Source organism: Amaranthus tricolor, chromosome 4 (assembly GCF_026212465.1).
Source record: "Amaranthus tricolor cultivar Red isolate AtriRed21 chromosome 4, ASM2621246v1, whole genome shotgun sequence".
Lineage (NCBI taxonomy): Eukaryota > Viridiplantae > Streptophyta > Magnoliopsida > Caryophyllales > Amaranthaceae > Amaranthus > Amaranthus tricolor.
The window spans coordinates 3,515,466-3,533,562 of record NC_080050.1 but is presented as its reverse complement, the minus strand read 5'-3'; the positions used below and the strand labels follow the sequence as shown (position 1 = coordinate 3,533,562).

The following is an 18,097-nucleotide window of genomic DNA, read 5'->3' as shown; positions in this document are numbered from 1 at the left end:
GTGAAATTTAATATCAACAACAAAACGAATACATATAAAGAAATTTTCTTAATATTTTTAGACCTGTAAAATTTTGATTTGATTCAACATTGACATGAAATCCGATTAGAATTTAGTGGGTCAAAAACTCATAACCCGAAAAGTTTGACCCGTAACCCAATACCCGATTAATACCTAAACCCAAAAGTTTTGACCGGTTTTCTTAGTTTTGTTAACCTTTTCGTTTCCACTTTATCATTTTTAGTCCAGACTCACTATATTTCTCTTCGATTTTTGTATTTTGAGTTAATTTTTTTGTTTTATCCTTAAAATCGGTATATTCGTCATTTTTATTTAAACATATTTATAATAAAAGTACAAAATTATTAAATCTATCTACATTTTTTTGAAATGATTTACGGATGAAATTAAAAATTTAAAGCTTTAACTCGTTAGTTTGACCCATGTTCAACCTCACCCAATTTTGGCATAATCCGACTTAAAAAAGACATAACTCAAACCTGGAATTGTTTTAGAATTAGCTTTTTATTGGCTTTTTACTTGACAGTTATCTTTTTAACTGGTCAAACATTAAAAAAAATGTTCTTTATATGATATTTAAAATTGATTGAAAAGCCAACTTTTAAGCCAAATTCAAAAAGTTACTCAACTTTTAAGCCAAAATTAAAAAGTTACTCATAACTACTTTTTCATTAAATTTTTCCTTTTAAACGACTTTTTTTCTAATAAACATCCAAAAGCTAACAAATAATTTTAAATTTTTTTGTGAGTTTAACTTGTAGCATCATATTAAATCGAATTCCACCAAAACCTAAAGGCTAGGAGGAAAATATTTCATACAAATCAAATCTTTTTATGAGCGGAACCTGCATCCCATCTGGCAATCATTTGAAAAGTAATTGCTAGATTTTTATCATAAACCTTTTTAAAGACTAACTTAAATACTTTTATCATTTAATACTTTTGTTACAATTCAATAATTCTTTTTACCCAATAATTCATCCAACAACTTAAACTAAAAAAATTGATTTGATAAGAAAAGTGAAATATATTACTCCTATTTTTTTACTTGAAAAAAATAATGTTGCTCTGTAGAAGCTTGTCTGCTTCTCCCTTCTTTCTTGGGCGAATTATTGGAAGCACCCTCAAATTTCTAAATTCTCCTTGTCACAATCTCCACTCAGGTAAAAACCCTCTTTTTTTCTTGTTATAATCAAAAATTATTTTTACTTTATTCATTGATTTTTAGTTGCATGTTTACTACTTTCTTCATTTTCTGAATGAAAAAATCATTAACTTGGCATCTCCATTTGTGGGTATCAACAATCAAATCATATTTTTTGTTTTATGTATGAAAAGTCCCTAACTTTGCATTTATTTTAATTGGGTTGTTCTGAAATCTGTATATGTAAAATTTGTTTGATCTTTTTTGGGAGCAGGTTTTATTGGGTGTTTAGAGAAAATGGGTGATGAACAGCAAGTGACTAAAGTGTTGTTTTGTGGGCAGCAATTTATTGCTTCTTATTTGTATACTAAAGAATATTTGAGTCAATATTCTCATGTTCAGGTAACAAACAATTACTCCTTATTCTAATCGAATGTCTCATTGTTATTTTACACTATAAACCAAGATTTCCATAATGTTGGTGAGATTTTGTTTGATTCATTCCAGAGTAAATTTATTAATATCAGGTTTTTATAATATTTAACGAAGAACAGTCTGAGATATTTAGGATTGAAATAGTGCATCAATGTGTATGTAAAATCAAATAAGGTACTTGACTAGAATAGGAGGGAGTATGAATTAAGCGAGACCATAATTTGTTATTTTGAATTTTGTTATATGCTCTGTTGAAGATGGATTAACAGTAATGCGGGAAGGCAGAAAAGATGGGCATACAATGATATGCTAATGAAGAAGAACCAAAGAAGACTGTTTATTTCTTATTCACACTAAGATAATCTACAAAAGAATGAGGAACCACATATTTATAGTAGAATAGGCGGAAAGGAAAAATAGCAATACCTAACTATCCTAACTAACTCAGGTAAAATAATACAAAACAAATAACAAAGGGAATTAGTCAACACTCTCAACATCCCCCCGCAAGCTCGACATGGTATCAATCATGCCAAGCTTGGGAAGAATGTATTGCATATGAGTGGCGGAAACTATCTTCGTAAGGATATCAGCAAGTTGCTGAGATGTCGGTAGATACTGCAACTGTATGAGACCTCCCATAACCTTTTCCCTAGTAAAATGACAATCGATTTCTATGTGTTTGGTGCGTTGGTGAAAAAACGGGTTCTGTGCTATTTGGATGGCAGATTGGTTGTCGCACGCTAATGTAATTGGCTTGAGATTGTCCACCCCAAGTTCAGCTAAAAGTCGAACAAGCCATGTTATTTCGGAAGTCACAGCTGCCATGGCTCGATATTCAGTTTCGAAGGAGGATTTGGAAACGGTGTTTTGTTTCTTGGATTTCTAGCTGATTGGGGAATTTCCAAATAAAATAACGTATCCAGTAATAGACTTTCTAGTATCCAAACAGGCTCCCCAGTTCGAGTCGCTAAAAGCATGGAGTTTTAAAGTGTCATTGCCGTAGAGCAAAATGCCTTGGCCGGAAGTCGAAGCAACATAGTTGAGGGTATGATATAAAGCTTTGAAGTGAGATTCGGTGGGTTGTTGCATGTGTTGGCTTAGAGCTTGGACCGAGAAAGAAAGGTCCGGACGAGTGTGGGTAAGGAAATTCAACTTACCAACTAAACTCCTATATTGAGTTGGATTAGTATGAAGTGGAGAATTAGTGGAATGAAGTTGTAGGTTAAGAGGAAATGGTGTGGTAACCTTTTTGAATTGATGTATGCTCGACCTTTGAAGAAGTTCAGTAGTTAACTTTCTTTGACTTAGCACAATCCCATCTGGTAAGTATGAAACTTCAATGCCCAAAAAATATGACAACCGTCCCAGATCTTTGATACTGAAGATGCGGTGCAAATGAGACTTCAAAGACTGTATCACAGCCATATTGTTCCCGGTCAAAATAATGTCGTCTACGTACACAGCTGCAATAGTAATGGTTGTGGACGAACGTTTGATAAACAATGAATAGTCGTTTTTGGACTGGACAAAACCTTGATGATGTAATTCCATGGTGAGTTTGGCGAACCATTGTCGGGACGACTGTTTCAGACCATATAAGGATTTTTTTAATTTACAAACATTTGTCGAAGAGGGGTTATCCAAGCCGTCTGGAATTTTCATTTATACCTCCTCGAAGAGATCTCCATGTAAGAATGTGTTGTTGATGTCGAGTTGAAATAGAGGCCACTTTCTATGTGCAGCTAAAGCGATGAGAGAGCGAATTGAGGTCATTCGAACCACGGGAGAAAAAGTCTCTTGGAAGTCTATGCCATATTGTTGATTATATCCCTTGGCCACCAGTCTGGCTTTGTACCGTTCTAAAGAACCATCAGCCTGCAGCTTTATTTTGTACACCCATTTTGACCCAATAGCCTTCTTCTCGGGAGGTAAAGGAACAATCTCCCATGTGTTGTTGTTGTTGAGAGCTTCAAGTTCTTTGTGCATAGCTTCTTGCCATTTAGGATCTTTGACAGCTTCTTTAAAAGTATTGGGTTCCTGCCACTTGCATTGACTAGATAAAAATGCTTGAAATTCATTAGGTAAAGTAGCAAAGGAAACAATATTACCATATAGTAATAGTACAAACATAGTCAGAAAGATAAGATGGAGGATGGTGTAGCCTTGTAGATCTCCTAGAGGCATCTTGAGTATTGTTGTTATCTAGGACAATAGCATGTGGAGTAGGCACATCTTCATTATTGTTATTATCCATATCTTTGGATGATGTGTCTTGTGTAAATTCAGGGTTAGGGGTAGTGGATGTAGTAGGGATAGGAGCTTGTTGTGCAACTTCAGTGGAGGTGGGTAAGAAGAAACTAGGTAACTCAAAAAGTGTGGATCTTTTATTTAAGTGAAAGGGAAAATACTTCTCATGAAAAATCACATCTCGAGAAACTATAAACTCTTGCGTTACAAGATTAAAAACTTTATATCCTTTTTGTCCATATGGATAACCAACAAATACACAAGAATCCGCCCGAGATTGAAACTTACTTCTTCCTTGTTTGATTGTCGAGACAAAACATAAACAACCAAAAGTTTTTAGATGATCATTATTAGGCACAGACCCAAAAAGCTTCTCATAAGGCGACATATTATTTATACAAGATAAGGCAATCGATTTATCAAGTATGTGGCACAAAGAACACACTCACCCCAAAAAGATTTAGGGAGATTAGACTGAAAAAGTAGCGCCCTAGCAGTTTCTATAAGATGTCGGTGTTTTCTCTTCACAACCCCATTTTGTTGTGGGGTTTCGACACAACTTTTTTGATGTGTGATACCGAATTTTTTATATAAATGTGCCATAGGTCCTTCGCATAATTCCTTGGCGTTATCAGTCCGAATAGATTTAACAGTGCAATTAAAATGATTTTTAATGAAAACAATCAGATCATGCTGAATATGAACAGAATTGGTTTTGTGCTTCATCAAATAAACCCAAGTCATTTTGGTAAAATCATCTACTATAGTCAAAAAAATATTACAACCATTATGAGTTTTGTGAGTATATGGCCCCCATATATCCAAATGTAAAAGATCTAAAGCATTTCTAGACTTATTATAGCTATCTTGAAAAACTAAACTTGTTTGTCTAGATTGAGAGCATACGATATAAATAAAATTTTCTTTAATGACTTTAGTGTCAAGTTCAGGAAAAAGGAGCTTCATTTTTGTAAAAGCTGTATGGCCAAGACGTAGGTGCCATAATTTGGCATGTTCTAGCTTATCTTGTAAAGTGAGTTAGCTGATTTTGGAAAGAGTAGTGTAAGAGACGTGTGATTGCACCCAGGAAGAATCAAAATCTTTTTATCTTTCTTGAAGCAAAAAGACAAAGGTTCTTTATTCTTGATGTAAGGAAAGGAAAACAATAGGCATCCAATTTTGATAAAGGATGTGACGTTGGCTTCTTTATTGGAACACGAGGATGGAAGTTCTTCGTCCTTGGTGTAATATAAGCCTTGGAAAAGTTTACCAAGGGGTAAAAAGGTCTTCGATTCCTGTTCCAGCAGAAGGCAATAACCCTTGGAAAAAATGACATTAGCGTTCCTTTCAAAGTATAGCTTAGATACAAATATTCAATTGAAATGAAAACTTGAAACAAATAAAACATCTTTTAAGGTAATTGTATCATTTAGTTGGACATCACCCACTTTATCTACTTTAAATTTGCTTCCATCTGGTATAGTAATTTCATTCTTAGGGTTATTCGGATATTTTATTCTAGTAAAGTGACTCAAGTCATTACACATGTGGTCAGTAGCGCCACTGTCAACTACCCATTTATTTTGGTGTGAATTAGACATTAAACAACAAATACCTGCTAAGTTACTTGAAGAGCCTATATCCGGTGTGGATGCATCCTTTTTCTCAAAAAATGTAAGAAGATTGGAGAATTGTTCCTTTGTCATCCCATACTGATGTGTTGTTGAGGAGCCACCAAGATCCTTATCACCTTGCACCATAGTAGCATATCTCTTTGTATTTTGCTTGTTCTTGTTGGGGTAACCATGTATCTTAAAACATCGGTCTAATGAATGACCTGATATTTTACGATGCTCACAAAAATAATTTGGCTTTCGTCCACCACAATTATTAGAATATTTCCCAATCCCTTTGTCAAGAAATTTTCTTTTGTCTGCTACAAAAGCTACGGAATCAATAGTGTTGGAGTCCTTATTCAATTCTTTATGAGACTCTTCTTGAAGTAACATCCTGTACACTTCTGTGATATCAGGTAAGTCTTTCCTCATAAGAAGATTGGTTCGGACTTGATTGTATTGAGGATTGAGTTCCATTAAGAACGTCATTATTCTTTGGTCTTGTTGAATCTTGGCAAAATTAGTAGTAGGGTAGCAATTGCATGAGGGTAATGGTCTTAAGTCATCAATTTCACCCCAAAGAAACTTTACTTTTGTAAAATAATCTGAAATACTCATCCCATGTTCTTGAACTGTATTGATAAGTGTTTCTTGGAGTCTGTACATGTGAGAAGAAGAAGGCGTACCAAATCTTCCCTCAAGATCCTTCCATATATCATTTGCAGTCCTTAGATACATCACACTCTTGGCTATATGTCTTTCAAGAGATGAAATTATCCATCCGATGATCATATTATTGCATCGCTTCCACGCTCTTTCATCTTCAGTTCCTTCGTCGGTTTAGGTAAACTACCGTCCACAAACCCCATTTTTTTTTCGCATCAAGTCCTATTATCATGGATCGCTTCCAATCGCTATAGGAAGTTCCATCAAAAACGATAGACACTAATTTAGTGCTCGCGGAATCGGAAAGGTGTAAATAATACACACTTCTTAGGTTTTGTGTTTGATCAATAGTGTGATTGGTATTAGACTTGGATTCTTGATTACAAATCGACATTTGTGTAGATTTTGTGTCCAAAGATTAAAGAAAAAGAGAGATGAAAAAAAAATAAAAAAATAGCAATACAGAATATGACAGGAAATGAATACCGAAGAATATGACAGGAAGATGGTTTTTTTAGAAGATTAGTTATCCTGCTCTGATACCATGTTGAAGATGGATTAACAATAATGTGGGAAGGTAGAAAGATGGGCATACAATGATACGTTAATGAAGAAGAACCAAAGAAGACTGTTTATTTCTTATTCACACTAAGATAATCTACAAAAGAATGAGGAACCACATATTTATAGTAGAATAGGCGAAAAGGAAAAATAAATACCTAACCATCCTAACTAACTCAGGTAAAATAATACAAAGCAAATAACAAAGGGTATTAGTCAACACTCTCAACATGCTCAAAAAATACTTTAATGTGTTATAATCATGATCCAAATTCTTTTGATAAGTATGGAAGGGCAGCTAGATCGTTGCTTCACAGCATTGCTCTAAATTGCACGAATGTGATGTGAGTGTCAAATGAGTAAGGCATCCTAGATTGTTGCCAAGAAGCAACGCAACCAATTTTATGTGGTTAAGATTTGGCATTGTAATTGTTGTTATTCTTGTAGATAAGCAATGTTCATTTGATTCGAGTATGAATTAAAGTCGTTCCTTGATAATGAACTTGGAGATGTAATGGTTTAATTGATACTCCCTCCGAATCAATTTAGTTGTCCCATTTCCTTATTTGGCAAAGTCTTTTTAGTTGTCCCATTTCTATTTTTGTCAATCTTTTTTTACCTAAATATCCTTAGTTCACACAAGTAATTACGAATATACCCCCATATACCTTACTTACCCAACTACCCTTTACTACTTACCCTTCACTATTTACCCTTTACTACTTACCCTTTTTAATGGACCCCACACCATCCTTAATAACCGTGCCCAAGCAAATGGGACATCTAAATTGGTTCGGAGGGAGTATTACTTAGGTGCATAATATTAAAGTGAATTAAGGTACAATTTTATGCTAAGATTTAAGAGCTATAAATAAAGAATTTACAAAATGTTTCGATATGAGGAAATAGAGAGAAAGGCAAAGTGGGGAAATAAAGGGTTTGCATTACCTATAGGGGAAGAAAACTTGAGGGAGAAACTCCTTTACATTCTAAACAAAACAAATCCTTCCAACATTGAAAGATTTGGAAGGATTGGAAGGAAAACACATGCATCTTCCCTCTCCTCCTTTCCCTTGCCTCCCTTCGCTTTTCCTTATCCTACCTTCCAAAAATATTATCCAAACTTAGTGTTATTAAACTTTAATTAATTGTGAGCTGATTATATGGCATTTCATATGGGGTCTTCTTATTCCCAAACAATGGACTTTATGGTGCACAAGTTAAGAGATCATACTCTTGCACGTTGTCATTGAAGTTTAGTTCTCGTATACATATGCCAACTAGTGGCCCTTTTTTGTTCAAGCAAAGTGATTTTTGAGCCGTCTTTGCTTCTTAACATCCAAGTTTGTCTCTATGTCATAGTTTAATAATAAATCTTTGTCACGATTGTGGTAACAATCATGTTAATGAGGGAACAATTTTCTTGGAATGACCTAAATTACAATCTTTTAACACCTTTACTAAATAGTATCGATTAGGTAGGTTGACAACCTTTTGTAAAGGTCCTTTACGATCCATACGATAGGATAAGATGAGCCTTGTTTGGACACTATGCTCTTATTGCTTGTTTGTCGTTGTTTCAAACTTCAATTATGTTTTCCTTTTTTTGCGAGTAAATTAACCTTGTATTAATATATTCTTCTTTCAAGATTCTTAAGAGAATAGAGATGCTTGATTGTTAAGAATTCTCCGGTTAATATGAGACTTTACAATTGATGAAGGCATCTTTGATGGAGTCTTTCCCCATATAAATTTCAATTGTAGGTTGATGATGTTCCACTAAGTGATGTGCCCAAAATTATTGGAAACTACCACATGATCATTCCTAGGATGATGCGACTAGACTCAAATATTATTTCTTATGCAAAACAAATGAAGCTCATATTACAGTTTGGTGTTGGCTTAGAAGGTACTTCTCTGGATTTTCTTTGTTCATTTAGTTATTAAGATGCCTTGTATGCTCTTTTATGCATTAGCCGGTAAGGGAATGGGCAAGTTTAAGCTTACATACACCATTTCTATTGTGTATGGCATCTTCTGTGAGCAGGTGTTGATGTGGATGCAGCCACAAAACATGGAATTAGAGTTGCTAGAATTCCAGCAGATGGCACTGGAAATGCCAGCTCATGTGCTGAGATGGCAATATATTTGATTTTGGGACTCTTACGAAAGCAAGTAGGTTTTTCTAGTTTTATAGTCTACATTTCCCGGTTTATTTAGCATCATGGCAATTGAATTTGGAATTTTCAACTTTCATTACCCATTATCTGATATTTATGTTTTCTACCTGTCTTATGCTCTCTCACTCGCACTTATATAGTTAAAGATGCATTTTGCAGAAGGAGATGGAGATCTCAATAAAAAGGAAAAAGCTTGGCGAACCTGCTGGTGAAACTTTATTTGGGAAAACTGTTAGTTCCTTCCTTGCCCTCTGCTTTTTTGTTGCATTACTCTTTTGCATTTCATTGTTTACTTTGCATTTCACCCACAATAAGAATGAAATTTGACACACTATCTAGTATTCCTTTCTGCTTATCACCTACTATTGTTTTGGCCATATCTCTAACCCATTTTGTCTCTTGTAGACATAAAATGTTAATTTTTTTCATTTTCATGATATACACCAACTTTGTTCATCCTAATCTTAACCTAAGAACCTTAGTTTTCCTTAACCTTCTTTGCTTAAACCCTATGTACTCTTGCTCATTTGAAACCACACTTTGGACATGCGGCGCGTCGTTTCTGGACAACGTTTCTAGTATAAGTAACCTGCCCTTGCTCATTTGACACCATCCTTGAGCAATGTGGCGCGTTGCTTCTAGACAAAGACCATGCGATCTTTACATACTTTTCACCATACCCATGCGTAAGAATTGATTGTTGGTTCACGATAATGGGATGTGACTGAAGTTTTATTGATCTGGTTCTCACTAACCTACCGTTCACACTCCATCTTTATCTGGGCTTGGGACCAACAATAAGCGACAAGTACTCACAGGCGTTGTTGGTGTTATTTCAATTCAAAGATTTTAAGAGGTAGGGTATTGATAGGTGGTTATGGTAGTTAATATGAGATGATTGACTCGTGAAATTTGTTGGAAGTTTGTCCTTTGAACAAGTAATTAATTTTGAATATAATTTTGGATTGGTTACAATTAAAATTTTATTTTATCATCTCAATGTCACTAGTCGACTCTGAGTTAGACTTTCATCTAGACAAAATGTTAGAGAGTCTGAATGTTAATGATTAAACTTATTGAAGTCAACTAAAACAACTATTTATATGCAATTTGTTTAATCAATGGGTTTGCAACTTTAATTTGTACAAATTCTATTGGATTTCACATAAGGCATTTGTTCACGATCTTGGTGAAAAGGAACCACACAAAGTAATTATAGGCGTCTTTGTGAAATGATGGCCCACCACCTAGGTACTATGCAACAACAATGCAATAACCTTGATTTGACCAATATAGGAACATATACATGAATCAAAACAAATCAGCGTGAGAAATCGTTGCTAACAATATCTATTGATCAATCTAATACTAATTTACAACAAATATAGGAACATATACATGAAGTTAATTTGTTCTGAAACTCTAATGTGGTGGGATGCTGCCCGTTTTTTTGAACAGCAGATCGAACTTCAGAAGCGAGGTTTTGACTTTCGAGTTTCGTTTATTGACTATCTTAGTACAAAATCTCTGACAAAGCACGTTTTCTGGTGTTAGTTCTTTGAAACTGTGTTTTTACCTGTATCTTTTAATAGCACATTAGTTTCCCATCTTGCTTGAATTTCATTGTTGTTACTACAGGTGTTCATTTTGGGGTTCGGGAATATTGGTTGTGAATTGGCAAAACGGTTGAAGCCATTTGACGTTAAAATCCTTGCAACAAAACGTAGTTGGGCCTCTCATCAACAGAATGGTTAGAAAAGTGTTACTGCCTATGTGTAGCTAACTACTTCTTATCATTCTTCTTCTTCTGCTATCTTATTTTATCGGATGTGATGCATAATTCCATACATTTAGGCTCATTGGGTGCAAATGATTCTGTTGCTGATCTTGTTGATGAGAAGGGAAGCCATAATGATATATATAAGTATGCAAGCATGGCAGACATAGTTGTTTGTTGCCTTAATATGAACCGTGAGACGGTAAAGTTACCCTCGTCAACCTCTTTTTACCGTCAACTTTCATGCTGCAACAGATCGGTGTCAATCAATGTGTCATTTTTGTTTGTAGGCTGGTATCGTAAACCATACATTCATACAATCCATGAAAAAGGTTCGGTTTTTATGGAGGTGCTGTGGTTCTTTAATCAAGAGCTGTCGGCTTACTTTCAGTTTTCTGGTGTCTTTATGTTACATTTTTTCATGGGTATTTACAAATTTAATTGTTTTGGCCCTCGCTCATAATCCAGGGAGCTTATCTTATCAATATTGCACGTGGGGGTCTTCTAGATTACGGTGCTGTTGCTCAGAACCTCAAGTCTGGTTATTTGGGAGGCTTGGGTATTGACGTGGCTTGGACAGAGCCATTCGATCCGAATGATCCGATTTTGCAGCTTCCAAATGTTCTAATCACACCTCATGTTGCTGGGGTTACAGAATACTCCTACAGGTCCATGGCAAAGGTACTGAAACTTTCATCATTATGATCTGTAATAATATGTTTAGAACAATACATTAATCTCAAGTTCTCGATTATTTATAAACATGTTTAGTGTAACATCTTTGAACTATTGAATTTCATGTTTTAAAATTATATTTTTTTTGTTCAGATCTTACTTCAAAATCTAACAAAGAACAAACATGTAGGTAGTTGGTGATGCTGCTCTTCAACTCTCTGACCTGAGTACAATCGCAGGAATACAGTTTGTTAACTGATTCAGCTCATTATCAATTATCAGGTATAAGTTTCCCCGCACTTGACCAGCTTTAGGGAGAATAGGGGAGTATGAGAATTATTAATGCACGTCAATACGAGCTTCGTAGCGCTCGTATATTTTCTTCAACAAGAGCATCGATAGGGCAAGCACTACCGTTTCTTGTCTGATTTTTTCGCATGATTGTTGAACCATTTTCCGATCTTGATGATAACGTTGACGCCATGTATGTCACAAGTATGAATTTACGACAAAAAGTTTTCGTTATTTTAAATTGAAGGGTGTTATTTAGGAAGGGACATGATACAACAATTTCCATCCAAAATCAATCAAAACCTTACAAGTACACCTAATTCTAACATTTACTTATAATGACTTCTAGTATTCCCTGTAATTCTATACATTTATTGGTACACCAAATGGGAATTCAATTGCAAGGCATTTTTCTCATTTACTTTCGCTAAAATCAGCGTCTATCACATCCCCGTTACCATCAGAACTGGTACCAGTAGATTCCGTTGGGCCAGCAGCACTACCCGCTGCCGGACCTGCCCCAGCCGCTCCTGGTTGACCGTATAAAGATTGCCCTATCTGCATCACTTCCTGATTCACTGCAGCTATAGCATCTTTTATCTTCTGCGTAACACCACCTTCAATAGCGTCTTTGAGGTCTTTCAGTTTGGCCTCAACGTTCTCTTTTACTGTCGCAGGGATTTTATCTGCTAACTCCTTCAGCTGCTTCTCGGTCTGGTACACAACAGAATCAGCCTGGTTCTTTGTGTCGATTGCTTCTCGCTTCTCTTTATCCTCCTTTGCAAACCTCTCCGCTTCTTGAACCATTCGGTCGACCTGCATCGGTCGTTATGAATGTGTAAATATCGTAAATTTGAAGCTTTTCTTATCACATTGAACTGTTAAATGACACCCTTTGAAGTTTGAAGAGTGCGTATGAAAAGATCTATGTTACTCGGACTCTTCATTTTACTTCGAGTACCCGTGTTCGATCCTAATGCTTGGACGTTGGTATGACACTCAGACACTTTATTTTAGGCGTAAATTAAATATTTATATACATCTGACACTTGAATACGTACCAGTATCCAACATCAGTACCAGAGTCCAAGTAACATAGGAAAAGATACTCCACATATTTATGTGAAAACCTATATAATACCTCATCTTTAGGCAAGGTGCTAGCACCAGTTATGGTAATGTCCTGTTTCTTGCCTGTTCCTTTGTCAACGGCAGTGACAGAGAGAATACCGTTGGCATCAATGTCGAACCGAACTTCAATCTGGGGTACTCCTCGAGGGGCAGGAGGAATCCCGTCTAACCGGAAGCTTCCAAGTGATTTATTATCCCTCACAAACTCTCTTTCACCTTGAAGAACATTGATCTCTACACTTGTCTGTCCATCTGCAGCTGTAGAGAAAACCTCTGATTTGGATGTAGGCAATGTTGTATTTCTGGGGATGATCTTCGTCATTACTCCACCGAGAGTCTCTAAACCTAGAGATAATGGTGTTACGTCTAATAAAACTATGTCGCTAACATCTCCGGCTAACACACCAGCCTGAAACATACCGATGTTTTAGTAGTACGAGTGTCAGATTGTCATGTACATAAACAAGAAAACTCTTGAATTTATGACAACCGAGACTTACCTGAACAGCGGCACCTAGGGCAACTACTTCATCGGGGTTGACAGTACAGTTCGGATCTTTGCCCGTCATCTTTCTCACAAGATCCTGTACTGCTGGTATTCTTGTGGAGCCGCCAACAAGGATAACTTCGTCGATGTCTTTGATTGATAGCTGTGCATCCTTCAAAGAAGTTTCAACCGGAGTCTTCAATCTGCAGAAACCGAAGCAATCATCAATTTTCAATCATATAATATACAAAACTCATTATTATTCTCAACCAGTGTAATACCCACCCTCCTATTTATTTTACTAGTTCCATTTACTTTTTCACACTTATCGAGGTAAACATTTTCATTAAAAATTATGAAAACTTAATATCAATAATCCTTGCATTGAGACGAATAAAACAAAATCCAACTTGACTATATTTTAACTTCTAGATTTAGAATAAAATACAAACTATAAGAGACTGATGAATAGTGACGAAAAGTAAATGGGACAAGTAAATGAATAAGATGGAGTAATTCGCAAGTTAATTCGCCTTTTGAATACGCGATTTGCTCAAAATGATCCAAACATAGCCCAAAATGACCATAATTCCTTTCTGCAATTCACGAAAAGATTAGCGGAGCATGTGATATTGTCCTAAACTACTAACACATATACCTGTCGAGCAAGTCTGAACATAGCTCCTCAAACCTTGCTCTCGTGAGAGTTGCGTCGATATGTTTAGGACCGTCTGCTGTTGCGGTAATGAAAGGCAAGCTGTAAAATCACACCATTTGCACCATTGTTGATGTTAGTGAATTTGGGGACGACGAGAAAACAGCTGAAACTTCTAGATAAAAGGGTAATACCCATGTACGTACCTGATGCTAGTCTGCGTTAATGTCGAAAGCTCAATCTTTGCCTTCTCAGCAGCCTCGGTTAGACGTTGAAGAGCTTGTCTGTCTTTCCGAAGATCTATGCCCTCGTCCTTCTTGAAAGTATCTGCTAACCAATCCACAATTCTCTGCAGCAGCAGATGGAAATAGGTATGTCGTTACACTCAATTGAAATTGGTGAACCTTATAGAGCTAGTAAATCAGTAGAGCCTGAATTGTCTTACCTTGTCGAAATCATCACCTCCTAAGTGTGTGTCACCTGATGTAGATAACACCTCGAAAACTCCATCTCCAACCTCAAGAACTGCAAAAGCAGAAGCAACAATTCAAGATAACTTCTTCGTCATCATCCCACTGAGTCCCGCCCAAGGCAGTGTATGAAAAGGGTGGAAAAGTAGACAGACCAGTACCCTTATCACGAGGAGGTCTAGTCGACATGATAACATATATTGAATATTGAGTATACAAGATAACTTATGTTCAATATTCATAGTTTAGAGCCAACTTCATTCATCTCTCCATTTGAATTTGCTACATTATGCTATCAAAGTAAGTCTTTTTAGATGTCTTAAAACAAATTCAAAGGTATAGATGGAGTATATTGTACTACAAGGGGTCATCTTCAACATTTCCATATGATATTGGGTGAAAAAAGATATGAAATAATCTTCATATCGATGATATTGAATATCATTGTTCAAAACTCCATGGATGCACATAGAGGTTGAGTATCTTCAATGAAGAACTTACCCGAAACATCGAAAGTACCACCTCCAAGGTCGAAAACCAAAATGGTCTCGTTGTTCTTCTTTTCGAACCCATATGCTAATGAAGCAGCTGTGGGTTCGTTGATGATCCGAAGAACATCCAAACCAGCAATTTTACCAGCATCCTTAGTTGCAGTTCTTTGTGAATCATTGAAATAAGCTGGCACAGTTATCACAGCCTTGTTTACACTATCATTTAAGAACTTTGATGCATCTTCCACAAGCTTCCTCAACACCTGCATAAGTTTCCACATATAACATTTTTAACTTTCATCTAAAAAAAAGGAGAAAACAAACTAATTCTTTCAAAATTTGATTGAATTTTTTTTCCCATTCATCTTTTTTGATAAGCAACAATCTAACAATAAGTTGATTGAGTTGATTGAGTTTGTTATTAGACTTGTATACTACAAGACCCGCATAAGAGAATAATTACACCAAGTCCGATGAGATTTCATCCTAGAAACAATTGATAATAGGAGAAATAGCCCATCAAATTTATAGGTTACTCAACCTCTCTTTTATTCTTCGATATAAATTGTGTGTTATTTTTCCAACAAATAACATTCAATATAAATTGTGATTTATTTTTCCAACAAATAACATTCAATTTAAAGATTCATTTTAAAGGTTAAACTGATGATTAAATCCTAAAATATCTTATAGACTCCATAACACTTACGACAATCTTTTGGGATAAAAGTGCAAAAGCAAGCACATGTCCTCTTCATACATACTCTAATTCGAACACGTAGCACGTAACACGTAACATGTTACCTTCTATCACGTGCTTAAGTTGATGATCGAAACGTCTATGTAATATACTTATCACGTGCTTAAGTTGATGATCGAAACGTCTATGTAATATACTCTTATCAATTATAATACTTCTTTCGTTCCATTACCCTTGCAATTGATAATAATATTTTTCTACGTAACATGTCAATCAGTCGCTACAAGTATTTCAAAACGGATATATTATAACTTAAATCCATTGGCAAATCAAATAGAAGTAAGAAAGTTTACGAGGAATAATTCAATCTTTTGTTTATTTTACTATAATAACACCAATTTTTAATCAATCGTGATTAATATCAACTTAGTGATCTAACATGCTAAAAATTAAATGATAAAAGATTATATGATAAAAAAATTAATAAATTAGTTAATAAACAAAAATTGAAATTATTCTAGTAAAAACGCCTAAAAGTGATATTATTTATTATTTATGGTTAATCACGAATTAATATTATTGTACAAAATTAATGAAAAATTGTAATATTTCACGGTAACTTTTCCACACAAGTAAATACCTGGGCAGAAATTTCCTCAGGGGCAAAGAGTTTGCCAATAGCAGGACACTCAAGCTTAACATTCCCATTTTCATCTTTCACAACTTTATAAGAAACCTGCTTAGACTCCTCATCAACCTCCCCCATTTTCCTTCCTACAAACCTCTTTACAGAGAAGAATGTATTCTCCGGGTTAACCACCGCCTGCCGCTTCGCAATCTGCCCAACAAGCCGGTCTCCACCCTTTGTGTAAGCCACTACCGACGGGGTCGTTCGCTGCCCCTCCACATTCGTTATAATCGTAGGCTTCCCTCCTTCCATAGCCGCCACCGCCGAGTTTGTTGTCCCTAAATCAATCCCCACCACCTTCTCGCACGCTACCCGTAGAGTAGTGTACCTTCTAGAATGTTCTAGATGGTGTTTACCATTTTTCCTTCTAGAATTCACTAGAACCGAAAATGGGTTAGTATTCTTGATCTTGATCCTAAGATTTTGACCTAGGAAGGAACTGTTGTTTTTGTTCTGTCCTAGGATGTTTATCTGAGCTGCTGCTGAGGTAGCCGCCATGAAAATGCACACTAAGCTTTCACAGAAGAACAATGAGTATGAGTTATTGGTTTTACAGGGCTTTTAGAATCTGGGTTAGAAAGAAGCGAGAAAGATGATCATGTTTATAAAAAGAAGTTTTGGAGGGAGAGTATTCTAGAAGGATCTTTAGATTTTGGCCGTTGGATTGTGTGGGATTATGATGAAAGAGAGTGGTGATCGTTGGATTTGGATGATATTTTGTGGTTTGGCTTTATATGAAAAGGCTAGGAGAGTCCAGGAGGATCTGTAAGTTGGAAAATGGTAAGTAAAATGAATGTAAAACTTGGAATATGAAGTGACTTATGATGGGTATTGTTGATATTTTGTGGTTTGGTTTTTGAAGGAAGAAGCTGCTAGAATGGGCTTTTGGCTCTTTTTTAAGTAATTTTGAGTTTTTGACTTTTTTTATGTGGTTAACATTTTTTTTTTAATTCATACGGTGATTTTGAGTTTTAAACTTTTTATGTGGCAGATAAAATATTAAAATTTTTGTTAAAATAAATAAGTATTTTTTTTTACTCAAATGAACACCTTAGTGTCCATCGGTATTACTATTGAATGTGATAAGAAATTATATATTTTTTTAATAATATCTAATTCATTAATAAAGAGTCATACGACATTTACATCAGAATTAAAAATTAGCAAATACATAACAACTTTAACAAAATATAATTCAGAATTAACAAAACTACGATCGTTGTGTATGAGATTTGACAATTATGAATATCCTCTTCCACATTACTGTTTCATACAGCCTTCTATGAGGGGGTCTTTCGATCTGTTGTAGTCGTGAGATGGAATTGAATTTGATGTAGTTGATGGTAATTGCAATTTTGGTATTTGCTGCATTATCGCATTAATCTCTATCAACAAATCAACTAGAGAACAAAATTCATAACCCCAAACTCTCACGAGTAGAGAGACGAGTAGAGAGATTAAACCCAATATATGGATAGAATCAACCCAATGGATGGGTAGAACAACACTCCTGTAGGGAGAGAACAAATATTTATTCTGATCATATTGAAAAAGCTTAAAACGGAAAGATTAAAGGCTTAACATCAACCAAAAGGCAACCAAAAGGTTGATGATAGCCCCAAACCAACTATAGAGATCAAGGTTTTTTAGAGGGAAAAGAGAGAAAAAGAGGAGAGGCTGTTAAAATAAATAAGTACTTATTTCAAACAGATTTTTGCAAAGTCTTATGTGAATAATGAGACGTTTGTTTAATAATGTAAATTGAGCAAAAACTTTAACTTTTTGTCTATCAAGTAGAAAAATTAATAACATAGTGTCACCACGTGGATAAAAAAACATTTGTCCACTACGTGGATAAA

General features: G+C 35.4%; 2 protein-coding genes across 3 annotated transcripts; one reads left to right on the top strand and one right to left on the bottom strand.

The window, feature by feature from the left end:
* The first annotated feature begins 970 nt into the window (after window positions 1-970).
* On the top strand, window positions 971-11,687 carry LOC130809967 (uncharacterized). Of its 2 annotated transcripts, none has more exons than XM_057675846.1 (10): window positions 971-1,184; window positions 1,440-1,567; window positions 8,458-8,602; window positions 8,741-8,868; window positions 9,033-9,104; window positions 10,512-10,623; window positions 10,728-10,852; window positions 10,941-10,982; window positions 11,119-11,331; window positions 11,516-11,687. In XM_057675846.1, the coding sequence occupies exons 1-10, from the start codon at window positions 1,082-1,084 to the stop codon at window positions 11,582-11,584; spliced, it is 1,137 nt and encodes a 378-aa protein (XP_057531829.1). In that variant the 5' UTR covers window positions 971-1,081; the 3' UTR covers window positions 11,585-11,687. The 2 variants fall into 2 exon arrangements, with proteins under 2 accessions (XP_057531829.1, XP_057531830.1); XM_057675847.1 differs by lacking the exon at window positions 971-1,184 and adding an exon at window positions 1,204-1,349.
* A 140-nt stretch (window positions 11,688-11,827) lies between these two features.
* On the bottom strand, window positions 11,828-17,108 carry LOC130809966 (stromal 70 kDa heat shock-related protein, chloroplastic-like). The gene is made up of 8 exons (XM_057675845.1): window positions 16,191-17,108; window positions 14,861-15,113; window positions 14,335-14,414; window positions 14,096-14,238; window positions 13,893-13,991; window positions 13,248-13,437; window positions 12,758-13,156; window positions 11,828-12,432 (listed from the first exon to the last, which is right to left on the bottom strand). The coding sequence occupies exons 1-8, from the start codon at window positions 16,734-16,736 to the stop codon at window positions 12,031-12,033; spliced, it is 2,112 nt and encodes a 703-aa protein (XP_057531828.1). The 5' UTR covers window positions 16,737-17,108; the 3' UTR covers window positions 11,828-12,030.
* Between the last annotated feature and the right edge of the window lie 989 nt (window positions 17,109-18,097).

What these genes read in the sequence shown, in the direction of transcription:
- LOC130809967 (XM_057675846.1), top strand. Translation starts at nt 1,082, where the DNA reads ATGTTGCTCTGTAGAAGCTTGTCTGCTTCTCCCTTCTTTCTTGGGCGA. An exon ending in TTGTCACAATCTCCACTCAG is followed by an intron (nt 1,185 to 1,439) that starts GTAAAAACCCTC and finishes TTTTGGGAGCAG; the next exon opens with GTTTTATTGGGTGTTTAGAG. An exon ending in CCTACAGGTCCATGGCAAAG is followed by an intron (nt 11,332 to 11,515) that starts GTACTGAAACTT and finishes ACAAACATGTAG; the next exon opens with GTAGTTGGTGATGCTGCTCT.
- LOC130809966 (XM_057675845.1), bottom strand. Translation starts at nt 16,736, where the DNA reads ATGGCGGCTACCTCAGCAGCAGCTCAGATAAACATCCTAGGACAGAAC. An exon ending in GAGGTGATGATTTCGACAAG is followed by an intron (nt 14,239 to 14,334) that starts GTAAGACAATTC and finishes CTGCTGCTGCAG; the next exon opens with AGAATTGTGGATTGGTTAGC. An exon ending in CCCTAGGTGCCGCTGTTCAG is followed by an intron (nt 13,157 to 13,247) that starts GTAAGTCTCGGT and finishes GGTATGTTTCAG; the next exon opens with GCTGGTGTGTTAGCCGGAGA.